Consider the following 15,681-nt stretch of genomic DNA (forward strand, 5'->3'; position numbering starts at 1 on the left):
CAGCCTTAGCCTACAGTGGTGGACTGACTGGACACACAAACCAGTGCATACGAGAAGGTCCAGTTTCAATAATGCAGCATGGATGCACACAGCTTCAATGGATCCGAGTGGAGTCCCCTTCATCACGGCTGTAGCACACATAGATATTAACAGACATATGTACATTATGTTTGTATTTGATGCATACAGACAGACATCTCAAAGGGTCTCCGGCTTTATCAGTGGGGCAGTTGAGTCACACAGACGGCCAAAGATGTGGCGAGGGATGGAACGAGCTTCATCTCCGTTTAATTAGAAAGACAGAGTGGCTGTTTCTTTAGCAGAGCTGTAACAGAAACGGACAGAAATGACAAAGAGGACTCCACTTTTCAATTATGATTTTACACACACAAGCATATCCCAGACATCGCTGCTCTACCACAGCTGTAATAGAGATATGGACAGACATATCAGATGTTTTTTAACATCATCATGGCTGTAGTACAGAGACAGACAGGGCCCTGCTTTATAATGGCATGACTCCTGCCATACAGCGAAGCAGATATGTCTGTGATGCTCAGGCTTCAACTCTGCCACCAGCTTGCTAGGCAGAGAGGTCTGAGGGATAACATCTTCATAAATGCTGCTCTTCAGCGCGACATGTAAAGAGACGGATCTTCGAGGCTTGTGCTGTGACCTTCACAAGCATCAGGAAGACTTTCTCTTTGCTTATCTGCCTTTGAGCAACCTTTGAGAAGCACAGCACCCAATGACATAGTGGAGGCCAAAGTGGGCAGCGAGGAGTGGGGTTGAGTGACATCTAAGTGTACAGTGACCTCTAGTGGCAAGAAGAGTTCTGGCTGTCTTGATCCACATCCACCATTTCACCCGTCTCAGTGTTGTACAGTCTGGCCTGCCTTCTGGACTGCCTGTGACTTGTTAGCCACGACATCTGCCCCTCACTATTCTGTATCTGTGTTTGAAATGCCCGGAATGCAAGGCATGTGTTGTTCAGTTCATGCGAGGCAGCCTCTAACCTAGACGCCACTGCCAAAAGCTTTGCCAGCTGCAAGCTGTTGAGTCCTTGACCTTGTATTTCAGACTTCTTGTGTTTTAGAAAGTAAGTTGGTATCTGGAGGTTGGCAGAGGGACAGTTTGGGTCGGAATGCAAAATCTGTGACCTCAACAAGGAAGCAGGCAGGTTTGGGTGAGGAACGTCTGTTTAGGCAAATAAAATCTCGGCCAACTCGTGGTATGCGGGCTCCAAATGAGAGCTGCAATTTGCAATAGAAACAAAATTAAGAAAAAGGAAATTGAGGCACGCTGCTGTGATTTGTACGATTAATTCAAGGCAGACATCTCTGACTGTTGTAGCTTGTGGTTTCAGGAGGCATAGTCCACAATCTCCACCTCCATCTTTCTTCATTTATGCACAGCTTTGGTTTTCAAGCTACAGACTTGAATTTGGCACACAGGTTCTCACCATAAGTCAGGTTTCTGATGTGTAACGTTTGGCCACAGGGATGGGACAAGGACAAAGAAATACTAACGTGTGATCTGGCGACGGAAACGTTATACAAGTTGTGATGGCAGTTTGATGCTTAATACGCTTGCCTTTCCACCAAGAAATGCATGTTTGATTGCCCATTGCATTGAACTTTTCCTTTAATCAAGTGTTTAATTATTTTTTTGATGGCTTCGACCCAACACAGGTAGAGACATATTATCTCCAGAGTTATTTATTGCAGCTTGGGGGTCTTTGCGTCAGATGGAAACACCAAGAATGTTGTATATGTTACCGCCAATGTATGAAAGGCTGGCATTGTATAGAATGCCTAGGCAATATATAGAATGCCGAAACTTGGACGGCAAAGTATGAAACGATTTAATATGTCACACATTTCCTTGGCATTCTATGCAATGCCAAAAGACAAACTGGCAAAGTATGAAATACTCCCGCTAATGACGTTTCTATTGTCACGTGTCAACAAGTAGGTTCATATTTTATTTTCTCTTGTTTTCCTCAATAAGAAAGTCCTATAATTGATTTTGTATCTCTTTCACTTTCATATACTGTACGTCTTTTCAATAAAAGCCTTTTCATGACTCTCTTTTAATACTTTGCCTAAATAGCATTTGTTATTCTATATGATGTCTAGGTATTACATACAGTGCCTCGGGAAGGTATATATAATATTGAAATAATTTGGATATTTCGTACTTTGCCCAAAAACGCCAGGCATTCTATATAATGCCTGCCTTTCATACATTGCCGGTAACATGTTTCAGGAAAGATTCTTTATATAAGTTAAATTGTAATAAAGTTTGCTAACATTTGTGATTTACCTTTTTTCTTTTACACTTTCTCCCCTGTGCAATGCGTGATATAAAACAAAAGTCCATGCGCACCCATCTTATTCTGTGCATTGACATCTTGGTGCCCAGCTCTGTCTCCCCACTCTACTAACGGAGAGACGGAGTTTAATGATAAATTAGAAAGGAAAAAATATCTAACTAGGGGTCGCAGTGTTAGTGCTGCTGGCTCACAGCTCCAATAACACGAGTTCAAATCCTTCTCGGTCCTTACCTTTCTGAGTATATTCAGTTGTCCATGGGCACTGAGCTGACAACCTTGGCCTAACACTCTGGACACGAAGCTTTCTGTGAGTGCAGCAGGCAGAAAAGTTTGGACACCAAGATATGGGATGAAAAGGTGTATGAACTTTTGTTGCATTATTCTCAATACTTCTGTCTTTCTTTGCTGAAAAATCTTGGAGCATATGTGTCATTAATAGACTAATAGAAACAGGCACCCTTTCACCTAATGGCATTTGCGTTTCACTTCATGAAGACCTTTGAGAGGCTGGTTCTGGACTATATGAGTCCTCGTGTGACAGACCACCTAGTCTGACGTGGAGGATGCAATTATCTATATGCTCTACAAGGATTATTCTCACCTGGACAAAGCTGGTAGCACTGGGAGGATTATGTTTTTTGATTTCTTCAGTGCCTTCAATAAGGGGCAAACTTGGAGATATGCAGGTGAGGACCCTCTGGTGTCCTGGATGATGGACTTTGAGTCTGGCAGACTGCAGCTTGTGAGACTCGAGGACTGTGTTTCTGATACGGATGTGAGCACCAACAGGAACAGGTGTTTCACTTCACTTTGTACACTTCGGACTATAAACATAAAACCAAGTCATGTCACTTGTCGGAATTTTCAGATGATTCTGGACTTGATAATGCTGGTGAGACAAAGTATAGGAGTCAGGTGGAGAGCTTAGTTTCTTGGTAGAGAAAGAATTGGGTGCACTGTAACATTAGCAAATCCAGTGAACCAGTTATTGACTTTCTCTGTACCAAAGATCCTCTATGTTCGATCACAATTCAGAGAGTTGATGTGGAGGTGGTGCATTGCTATAAATACTTGGGGGTCCACATCAATGACCGGTTGGACTGGTCTTGTAACACTGAGGAACTATGTAAGAAATTGCAGAGCAGGAACTTCATTAGGAGACTGCATTCCTTCAATGTGGGAAGTGACATCCTTCACATCTTCTATAACTCTTTCTATGGCCAGTACGATTTTCTATACTGTGGTGGGCTAGGCTGGTAACATCACTTTAAGACAGGCCCACTGAATCAACCAGCTAATTTTAACAGGGCAGTAAAATCAAGCCAAATTTCCTCCTTGGGGCAAATATCGTTCGTTCGTTCGAACGATCTATCGATCTATTTATCTATCTATCCCTGCCAACTACGCTAAATTATCTATCTAGCTATCTATGATGTACTTCTCTTAAGGCAGCAGTGTGTTTTGGTGACAAAATGTATTCCAACTTTCTAAACACTAGATTAAAATATAAATGTTCTTTTATATGAGTCTTCTTATATATGTAATGGAAAGATTAAATTGTAATTATGTTAATTCAATAAAATGTTGTTTACAATGTGAAATTTCTACAAGGTGTAACAAAAAAAAAAGAATATATATTCGAATATAAATGCTGAAATGTAAAGAGCGACAAGTAGTCAGGAGTGTACTGAAGTTGAGTCCCGTGTTTTACCAAGATTAGAACTTGGGGGTGCCCTTCAAAGGCCAGGTACCTTTCTCAAAATACAGTGCTTAAAAAGTCTTCACACTCTTAGGAGTTTTAACATTTTATTTTTTATATAACGTTGAATCACAGACGATATAAATTGTGAATTTCCCCTTGGATTTAATAAAGTATCTATCTGTCTATAATTTCACTTTTTAGGCACCAATCAACAGAAAATCACACTCGAATGTCAAAGTAAAATCCGTTCTCTGCTGTGAAGTGGTCTAAATGAATTATAAATATAAAATGGCTTTTGTGGGAAATATAATATGAGGAAATGAATTTTCTGCTCATCAATCAACAGAGCATTGTCCCACAATTGAACAACTCGATGGGGTTTTAAAAACATGTAACATGCAACAGTGTACCTTTAAGAGAGCAGAGGTTTCCTCTGTGGTGTCCATTCATGACCACACCATTCTTGTCAAGTGTTTTCTCTTACACTGGACATATCAACAGAGATTTGAGCAAGTTTAAGAGACTTCTGCATGTCCTATGCCATTACTGCAGGGTTCTCTTTCACCTTCTCTATATTGCACTCTTGCTGTCTTGATTGCAGGACGTCCAGTCCAAGAGAGTGTAGCAACATCACTGAATTTTCTCAATTTGTAGACCGTCTGACTTACTGTGGACTGATGAACACTCTGGCCTTTAGAAATGCTTTTGTAGCCTTTTCTCAACTTTATGTATCTTTACAATTCATCTTCTGAGGTGCTTTTGATGTTCCTTAGTTAACATGACCAGCTCTCTCTTGAGAGATTAAGTCAGTCAGTCGATAGATAATACTTTATTTGTCTCCAATTCAGTGTTCCTTTTAATAGGACAAGGCAGGTCCAAGCCACACCTCAATCATATCTGATTGGTTGGAACACCTGACTCCAATGAGCTTTGAGAGCAATCATTGGCCTACAGGTTCACAAACTTTTTTTCTAGCCTGTACTGTGAATGTTTAAATGTGTTCAGTACTGACCTACAGAATTACATTTGTTTGTGTTTTGTTAGATTGAGCAGATTGGGTCTATTATTGTGACTTAGTTAACCATCTGATCACATTTTAATGAGTAACTAATACAGAAACCCCAGTAGTTTAAAAGTGTTCCAAACCTTGCAACCGTAACATATCCTGATCTCGTATGTTGTCTTGGGTAAGCGCCTACACCAAATATATAAAAATGCCCTTTCTCTTTCTGGAGATTTATTAGATCGATTTCTGTGTGATATTTCATTTTTGCTATTTACGCCTTTGCAATCCAACAAGGCCTGCCTGGTGAAGGAAAGGGACGGTGCACTGGCCATCTGTAATTACAGGGTGGTGATGCTCAAAACTGTTGCTTGGCCCTGAATTGCTGAAGGATTTTCTTGCTTTGGGAGAAGGAAATGTAAGAAACCCCAAGGAAAAATAAGCTATGCGATTATCAATGACTGACCTTGAAGCCTTTCCTGGTATCTCAGCTCTGCGTTTTTCATATGCACTCCTCTGAGGAATTTAGTCCTCCTTTTCTTAGATATCATCTATGACTTTTGAAAGCACACAGACATGAACAGATCTATAGCACCGGTGGATTTGTTCCCAGAAATACTGCCTGCTTATGTAATCGTTTAAGCAATGGCCTAATGCTCATGATAGGTACAAAATCCCATTAGCCAATCCTCCTCTTTATTTAACTGGAATTATAATTCCAGGGAATAGGGTTATGTGTGACTAGCAACTGGCTCAGGCTGACTTAATCCTATTGAGGGCGGACTCGGAACATGTCAGACAGGTGGGTGCAAAGTGCATGTCACGGGCAGGTTGACGCCAGCTGCCAGGTTATTTGACCGGCAGGTAAACTCTTTGCCCCTATAGAGGCAGACTGGCCCAGCAGCTTCTGAAATGAGACTCTAGTAAATATTTATTTTTGCTTTTTTTTATCTCCCTGCAGTTTCAACAACTACCCAGGAGCCAACTCACAGCCTCGATGCCAAGATGATACCTCCACTTGATCGCCTTGTGCCTGGCACTCCTGCTTCTACACCACATGGTAGGGGTCATCCTTCAGCCTGGGACCCTTGCTCTGGTGTTTGCAGCCCCCTGCCAAGTTTCAACAGGACCTCGCTCTCCTGGGATGACCTGAGGCGCACATTGGCCTTTGCGTGGGAGATGCATGTTTATGGCACTGCGTCCCTGTTTCTGCTTCTCTCACTGTGGTCACTGATCAACCTCATCGGGATGCCCATTGTGGGGTACCCTAGGTGCACATGCCTGTGTCTGACCAGTGCTCTTTTATTAATCACTGGAGGCTGTCGTGCTGGATATTTCCTAACAGATCCTTATGGCTCCAAAGAGGTTCTCCGTCGTCCTGCTCAGGTGGGGCTCTATAACCTGGCCTTTCCTCTGCTCCTTTCTGCTTTTGGAACCCTGTGCTTGCTAGCATTCAGAATGGCTCGACTGCACGTGTTACCGGCCAGTCTGCAGCGCCTCCCAGTGGTGGCAGCTGTGGCTGTGCTTCACACTACACTGCTGTTAGCAGCAGATCTTCTCTTTCTGGCGTTTAACCCTTCAGTTCAAGTTGTTCTGCAGGTGCTCTCAGTATCTTGGGGGACTTTCCTCAACGCCGGCTACCTATACTCTTACCCAAGGCTGAAGAGACAAACCAGCCCTTCTCTAGAAGATGGCTTGCGGGAAGGTGGATCTGCAGATGCTCTGGGTTATATCCTTGAGAGCTCACAAAGGAGGCAGCTGCTCGTTCTGTCCCGAGTCTTGACAATCTGTGCCATTCTGGGCCTTCTCTGCTGTGGCCTGCAGGTTTATGCAATTCTGTGGCTATATGATATCTTGGGCGACTGGCGTCTTTTCACTTGGTCATGGTGGCTTGTTCAGTTCTGGTATCGCCTCCTGGAACTGGCATGGGGCTTCTCGATGCTTGTGGTGGCAACTTGGGTCTACTGGCGCCAAGGGGATAATAGAGGAACATCAGGGAGTCATACTTGCTGGGTCAAAATTGTGCAAAGCCTGTGTAGCCGCAAGCAGCAGGGCAGAAAGTATGAAAGCAGCAACCAGTCGAACGGGGCGGGAAATGGAACTCTGGACCTACCAAACAACAGGACCAATCAAGACCGGACAGGAGTAGATATCAGCAAGAATCTGATCCGCAACCACCCTGAGAATGTTCCTCTGAGGACCCTGAAAGAAAACAATGAAAGCAAAGCCCGGCTCGCCCTTTATGCGCCGCAGGGGGGTGGCTCCACCAATTCTCTCTTGTTGCTGAAGCAAAGCGGAATCATTGCGGGAAAGAGTCACAACTTGGCCATGTTGCGGCGCTCACACAGCACTGTGTGTTTTGAGAAAGAATCGGTCCTTTCCTTGACCGACTTCGATCTGCGACCCCCGTCCCCCATCGACCTGAGCCGCAGCATAGATGAAGCCTTGTATAAAGAGCACCTTGTCAAGGACAGTATCTTTAGCCAATCTGGATTCCTGACACACCACCTTGATGCTGACAATTCAGAATCTTCTTTTCAAGAAGTGTGTCCCAATCAGAATGATGGAATATCCCAATCAGTCTACAGGCGGAGGAGCAGCGATCCCAATTATCTCTACAGCCTCACCAAGTGCAGCTCACTGGCAGAGCTTAACACAGCTTGTGGACAAGAGGAGAAGACAAATGGCGGTGTTGGTGGCAATGCAGTAGAGGACAGAAATAAAAGCCTGAGCTACAAAACATCACCACCAGTGATTATTGGAAACTCGCCTGCTTCACCTAACAAGATGTCACCAGTTGCCAAAGGGAAATCCCCAACTTCAGGCCGTGATGTTTCAGTGCAAAGTTCAAGCAGACTGGGGACAGAGCCTTCGGAGTACTCCTTAAACAGCAGCTTTTCAGGCTTGTCTGTCCCCATCAGCTTTCCTCTGCTCAGAGGCCAGGGACTCTCGCCCACAGAGACAGAAGCCGACTTGAGTGAGCCTTTCCTGCGTGAGGACTGCCTGCAGGACAGAGAAGAGTTGTGTGACCCTGATTCAGAAGCAAGGCAAACTTTTTTAGAAATAAGCCGGCAGATTGATTCAGTGAGCATTATCAGCGACACCATTGACCTGTGAATGCCTTGCCAGTGGTGGCCATACAGTGACTGCCTGATAAGTTGCCATCAATACTTTATACGAAACGTTAGTAAGATGCCAGCTTATTTCTCTGACAATCACAGATGTCCAACACCATGGACCAATGGGCAGCTAGAAAGCATTACCCAGAAGGCTTCAGAATGCATGGAGGTTCACCCCAGGTTCTGTCAGTGTCTCGGAAGAAGTCAGAGGGCCGTGTTACACCTGGTCAGCCCGTTGCACATTCCAAGTTTCCTGATCCTGACTGTTAAAGTCACAGTGTGTTTGTTTTTTTGAGTTCCAGTGGAAAACAACAGGGTATCATTGTACCTGTCATCTTGTCAGCTCCTCTTTATTGAAACTTGAAGGATTAAAATTCACTCAAAAAATAACAGCTGTGATTGAAGGAATAAACGGAAACATAAACACAGCCGTCATAAAAGTAGACGCAGCTCATTAAGATATAAAGAGTCCAATATCCTAAAGGCGTCAAGGGAAAGAGTGGACTTTGAAAATGTCAGATATAGAGATTTGGTCAATTGGAATAAAGATCACAAACAAAGGTACCCAAAAAGTATAGGAATAAAGCGGTAGACAACCAAGGTAACATCAAATATGAAGGCATAAATATGTGGGCAACCGTGTACAGCTGGTTTGGAGAACAGAACACTTGAAGTTTTATTTTACTTACATTGTTGAATCGTAAACCATAATGCATTGCAATTGCTGTCCTTTGGGTGTTTCTCAGCAGTCTCTTGAAGTGAATCTCGATTTCCGTTTCCAGTGCAGTTGCTTAGACCTGCTGTCCTTTTCATTATTAAACTGCTGCTACGCCGAGGTACACCTGTAAGACCTGAAAGACATCAACTGACAAAGAACTAAGATGAGCTCCGGTTTTGGGGTAATGCAACGGGAAAAACCAATTATCATTCTGGCGGCTCTTCACAGACTTCTTTGGGAGACTGGAAGTCACATATGAGGACTGCCAGTGGTTGTGCAATACAGATTTCACTGATGATTCCACTTAGATCTTTTTTTCTTAAGCATTTATCCAAAAGAACAAGCTGAAGCCACCAAGGGGGTGCATGTGCGGTTCACCTACTGAGGTGATGGTGCTGCACTGCCTCAAGTTGTCTTAAGGTCTTGAGCAGCTCTATCATGGCTCTAAACCTAACATTGTGTGGCTTGGGTAAGTAGTATTGTAAAAATGAAATTGGAGAAGAGCTACAAATTGGGAAGTAGCCTCACAAGACTAAGTCACAGTGTGCCCAAGTCTGAAAGTCCTCGACCTGATCTTACTATATAGCCATTGCTCCTAAACATTTAACCAGTGCAGCAACCATTCAGCTATAAACCTACAGACTGTGTGCTTCTAATGTTCTTTTCTGCGTAATCACAATACCTGAAATTATTGGTCTGTATTACAATCACCGCCTATTTAGAAAGAGAGACTTGCGTGCTTGTTTTTAACTAAATGAACAAATGACTAGATCATCGATTTATTCCGAGCACAATCGACACTTAGTTATGAATGAATCCTTTTCAGTTTTGCTCCATGGCAGCTGCATATCAAAAGCAGTCTATGGGTTTGAGTTGCGATTACCAGTTCACCAGACTCATGCAGTTTCTTCACTGATTAAGGGCAAAGCTGAGTTCAAATACCCATTGGATGGAGATTTACATTTTAAATACCGTATATACTCGCGGATAAGTTCTCCCGCGTATAAGTCGGGGCTTGATTTTACAGTATAATTTCTGGTATTTTATAATGTCAGTTGTACATAAGGTGAATGTGGAAAACTCGCGCTATTGGTCCAAGAGATTGATATGCTAACTCCCACCTGAGAGAGTAACCACGGAGCACACTGCCTGTTTTTTTTATGTATTGTGCCAATGTGACCACACGGCAATACCCAAACTATTCCAAAGTGATGTTTGCACTGTTACGTGTTTTTTGTATCTCACACCCTCATACACCTTTATCGTAAGAGCATCCCTTATCTATGATGGAGGGTTCAATCAGCAGAAAATATGAAGCTTTCTTTAAATTAAAAGTCGTTGAAGTGGCAAAAGAAATTGGTAACTGCACTGCTGCAACAAAATTTGATGTGTCTGAGAAACTGGTGCGAGATTGGCAAAAAGGATGTAAAAAAAAATTTAAATAAAATGATAGTGTTGTAGTTTGGAACGGGCATATAAGTCGGGGTCTGATTTCATGATCAATTTTTCGGGATTCAAGAACCGACTTATACGTGAGTATATACGGTATATCTCGGGTGTAAGATATATCCAAAAAATCGAACTGTATGTTAGTGAATTAAGAAACAGCGTGTTCACTAGAACAAATCTTCAGACTGTGGTTTCCAGTCAGTGTTGATAGAGGCGACCAAGTGAATAACAAGTACTTTCCATTATAACTGCTGAAGTAAACGTGTAGGATGCATTTGGCATTTTGGGTAAATTTTGTAGGCAATTCTATTGGTCAGTTTATTGTGGCTTTTCTTTGGGTACACCGGTTTCAGCTGATGGTGACTGCATTGGCACAGCATGCCCAAGTCTGGATGAGTGTCTTCTGTGACACACTGGTATCCTTTTCACTGGATGGCACCTTCTTTGTACCTGATACTGCCAGAACAAAAGAGTTTGGATAACTGATAGGTGGATAATCAGAAAGTTGTACTAAATAGTTGCCATTAAATTAAATCCATCATACTGAGCACAACCAAACAAATTCTTGCTGTTAATAGTTGTGTACTGTTGGTGGGTCAAAATTTTGAGAATGTATAGCAATAAAAGTCTTTTCTTTATGAAAGTTGATGATGGACATGGCTTTGAAGTAATGATATTTTCCAGTGGTGTTTAAAATCAAGACTGCGTGCCATTTTTGTTTTTGGCATTTTAGCAAGATTCAAATTAGGACATTTGTTTATCCTACAGGATAATTTGAACATTTTATTAGTGCCAGAAAGGAAAGGGAATAGAAATTCTAAAAAATCAACTGGACTGCCGCCCAAACTAAAATGTATTGCGAGTTTCTAGTCCTTTTTCTAAAGTGTGTGTTACGGTACAGTATGTCTTTTCAAGATACCTTGTAGAATCGTTTGACAAGATTTAGCACTGAATGCTGTCATTGTGTACTTGTGTAAGGATACTTGCAGATATGGCTGAATACATACAAGGGCCATACTCCCCTTCAGACTGTTGTCAGCGTAGCTCACCAAGTTGTACTCGGACTTTTCCTGTGCGTTTCTCGAGCTGGCAGGTGGTAACAATAGATAAGGAAAGATCTTCCAGCTCTTTCTGTTTACAGCTAGAACAATCAGTAGAAATTATTATATTTTTGTATAACAAAGTAATATGCAATTTTAAAAAAAAGGAAAAAAAATCAATGACATGCACTATATGAGTAATCTTACTGTGGATTTTTGGCGAGGAGAAGATAAACAACAATTTGACAGACCACTGCTAGATATTTGCCTTTTCAAACATTTCTTGGCTGTGATATTAATTTCTTAATGCAGCACTAATGACTCCACGTGCTGCCACAGCATCGTGCAGGGGATATGTGTGTGTGTGTGTGTGTGTGTGTGTGTGTGTGGCACATATTCGCTCCAAAAAGCCGTGCAGGCTTTCCTCTGTGCTGTGCCCGCTGCATGATGACAGGAGTTTTACACTTGTTTTGTCGAGTTTTCTTTTGGGTACTGTTCACTTCCTTTCCAGTGAAGTTTCGTGACTCTTCTTGTGTTTATGCAAAGTGCTTCACTCATTTTGTAACTGACAGCATTACTTTTTATCTGTAAGTGAAAACTAGGTTCACCAAAAAGATTACAGTTAAAGAAGCTGGTGCCAAAAGACTGGCATAGCTCGAGAAAAGTGGTAGCAGTTGGTCTGCAACTTGCCTTCTTAAGCAAGTCAAGCTTCACCTTCTTTGTTGGGGTGTTCAAGACCACAGAGAGAATGCGTGCCGGGTGCCCGGGGCAATTGGACAAGCAGGAATGGGTGCAGCGAGGAGGCGTTCTGAACTCTGTCATAGGTGTGTGCTTTTAATGGAACCCAAATTGGTTCTTTGTGCCAGAGTGTGCGCTAGTGTTAGGAGGCGCTGCTGTGGAATCTGCCCAGCCATGATTTCAATGGATTCATTATTGTGCCATCTACCCGGAACAGAACTCGAGAGGCAGTTATATAGTCTGGCTGAAGTGCAGTGCAGTGGAGTGGGAATGGAAATTGGGTGGGATTGTGGCACAGTGGATTTGCCTTAAAGAACAATGGGCCTGATTCATGTACTTGCACTGATGTGACCTTTGTGGAGTTTGCATCCCAGAGGCACACCAGTAGGTCTGGTTCACCTGGTATTAGCAAGTGCGTTTTTATAATTTGTTCCTTGCTGTGGATTGGCATCCCTTTTTAAGCTTGTTTTCTGGCATGTTGTTGACCTCCCTGTGCACCCCAAATGAAAAATGAATGGACAAGAACTGACACCTTCAGTCTCGTATATGTGACTCGTCCATTGACAACACAAATATCAAAACCTCCAAATAATTCTAACTTAACGTAAAATTCTCCAACCCTGTTTAATCCAGTTTGGGTTTGCAGGGGTCTGCAGTTTATCCCAGCAGCACTGAGTGCATGACCGGACACGAGGCCTGGTCAGGATGTGTCACAGGACCCACTCATGCCCACTCGTAAACTCGCTGTTTGCATTCTAGCCAGCACATCTCTAAAGACGGGAGAGAAGAGCCCATGTAGACACGAGGGATGAATGTGCAAACTCCACACAAACAACCAGCAGGACTCTGGATCCATGATGCAGCTCAGCTAACCAGTGCGCCACCAAGCCACCACATCCATGAAATAATTCTTGGCAATAAAATGTAACGTTTAGACAGGTGTAGAAAGATCTGGCTGCTGTGAGTAACTGATTGAGAGCAAGGGCTCAAAGAAGGTAGAGAAGATGGAGTATTGCAGTGTTGGAGTCTGAAGTAAGGGAATATGTGAAGTTGTGAAGGTCTGAGTACTGTGACCCGTTCAGTAAGAGCTTATAAAGCATTCTGTCTAAGGGACTTTAAATCCTAGAGCTGTGAATAATGTAAATTGTATTTTCATACAACTAATTTCTATAGTGCACACTAGCCAGTGGTAAGTTGTAACTTTAATTAAATTGATTACAATGTATCCTTTGTCCAATTTGGTGCACTACTAAATAATTCATCATTTTGGCAGCCTTAAGAAATACATATAATTAAAAAATGTTGCATGTAGATATGGCTTTAACGCTCATTTGTGATCCTGGGATAGTTACTTGTGGGCACCAAAGTGGCATGATTAGCCCTTCTGCCTCACTGACGCTTGAATCCTGTGCCTGGGCACTGCCTGTGTAGAGTCTGCATGTTCTTCTAGTGCCTTTGTGGGTCTTTATATGCGAGTGTGTGTCAGTGTGCCCAATGATGGGCCGATGCCTCCTTAACGGTTTGGTTCCCCTTTTTAAGCTTCCCACAACCCTGAACCGGATATTCAGGTTACAGAAAGGATGAACGGTTGGATACGACATGCTTAACGTTTTTGTTTGACTAGTGCGATCATCCTCCTTGACACAAATCTAATGGCTGTTGTTTTCCTTTTTTTAAAAAAAAATAAACGGAAGTAAAAAATCAATGGCAATTACACCACGTTTTGGTTTTCGAGTCTACAAAGAGTCTTGTCTCCATTCTAACTTTGCTCACACCTGCCTAAGCATGAAACTCGTGTATCTGGTGGCCATATCTTAGAAACCAAAAACCTAAGATCTAATTAGTCCTGGCTATAAATGAAAAGATTACATGCCCACAAGTGCTAGCGTTTTTGCGGTCATATGTTAATGTTATTTTGTGCCCGTGTAATTATGGATTGTGGCACAAGATACATACCTGTGTCCTAGATGATTATTTTTGTCTTCATAACCTCACGTGGCTGAAGTGAACAAACTTGCTCCTGAAATGCATGATGGGTAATCTAATGATCAAAGCAGGAGTAGGCCTGTATATGAAGCCTTTGGTTAATCTGCTTTTCTTTAGTATAGTCTTTTGGTTTGGACTCCTGTCAGATAATTCACACATGGCTGTCTTGCCGGGATCACAGTCTTCTTAGTCTCTTCAGTCTTTGTCAAACCCCACCTTTCTAAATGATTCTTATGAAGCTATACATTTCTGATTAACAGACATCGGAGTGAGGGATAAGCTTATTATTTAGTACTTGTTATTCACACCAGTGTTCAGCTCTCACAAGTACCCTTTGGATTTTAGCAGATTGTGACACTGACCACAGTTCTGCTACATGCTGTGTGGTGACGTCAAAACTGTGCAAATTGTTACTAAATGTTCTGAAGGCTAAACGGTTTCTCTGCCAGTCCCTTAGAAATACAGGCTGCAATGCATACCTGTACTTACTGCAGCCCTCCAAAGTGGAGTCTGCCCACCCCTAATATGTAACAATGCCCTCAAAGTGGATTCTGCCCACCCGTAATATGTAACAATGCCCTCAAAGTGGAGTCTGTCCACCCCTAATATGTAACAATGCCCTCCAAAGTGGAGTCTGCCAACCCCTAATATGTAACAATGCCCTCCAATTGGAGTCTGCCCTCCCTGTAACATGTAACGATGTTCTAAATATTCCAGAACTTTAGAATGTAGGGTTTAATGGGCATGCAAGTTCTAAACTCCAGGGTAATTTATGTGGCACAGAATTGCTATCTGAGTCAAACAATTTCTACTTATCCAGCCCAAAATACTAAACGTGAGCTGTACACCAAGGCTAAGTACTTTGAAAACCTCTGCCAAAAGGCACGTGTGATTGTTGAAGGTTTGAACTGGTAAGGACTTTCACTATACACAACAACAAACATTATTGACCCTGGAGTGGCATGAACATCGTCAAAGATGGACTGATGTATCACATGCTCTGAAAGTAGGTGCCCTGGTGTTGCACTTGTTGTCACTGTTGCCACACAGCTTTAGGTTCAAATCCTGCCCAAGCCCTGTTTGTGTAGAGGATGAACAATCACGCTGCATCTGTGTAGACTTTTCACAGGTTGTATGTTTCTTCGAATATCCCAAATATGTGCAGGTTAGGTTGACTGGTAAACTGAAATTGACCCAGTGGGTGTGAGCACAAGATTGTCCTGCTGTCCACTGCCATCCCATCTACAGTTCTGGTTTTATTTGATTTATTTTTTTATCTTTCGTATGCCCATTGCTGTCAGGATAGGCACTGACATCTGTGACACAACCTCTAATGCGATAACAGAGTTTAGGAAGGGGCTCGATGGATGAACACCACTCCTGCTAAATGGATATGTACGGAGTGTTGCAAAGCCTCGAATGAAAAATTGCAAAGAATGAGCACAAGGGTTTTTAATATTCGGTATGCACAACGTGAATTACTATTTATATGACTATCAGTATTGATATTCTGAATAACAGCCATAACATTTCCAGAGTCTTAAATAATATGCGAGAAGTTTCCAGAATGGAGATTTCCATGGGTTGGGGG

At 42.5% G+C, this 15,681-nt stretch overlaps 1 protein-coding gene across 3 annotated transcripts in view; it reads left to right on the forward strand.

Moving 5' to 3' along the window:
* The window catches only part of LOC120540425, an 85,379-nt gene extending 75,475 nt beyond the window's left edge, over positions 1 to 9,904 (forward strand). For all 3 annotated transcript variants that reach the window (XM_039771216.1, XM_039771217.1, XM_039771218.1), the window contains exon 4: positions 6,002 to 9,904. In XM_039771216.1, the coding sequence (XP_039627150.1) occupies positions 6,002 to 8,157 (2,156 nt within the window). In that variant the 3' untranslated portion in view covers positions 8,158 to 9,904. The remainder of the gene's footprint in view (positions 1 to 6,001) is intronic.
* Positions 9,905 to 15,681: the final 5,777 nt, after the last annotated feature.

The sequence above is a fragment of the Polypterus senegalus genome, chromosome 12 (assembly GCF_016835505.1).
Source record: "Polypterus senegalus isolate Bchr_013 chromosome 12, ASM1683550v1, whole genome shotgun sequence".
In the NCBI taxonomy this organism is placed as follows: domain Eukaryota; kingdom Metazoa; phylum Chordata; class Cladistia; order Polypteriformes; family Polypteridae; genus Polypterus; species Polypterus senegalus.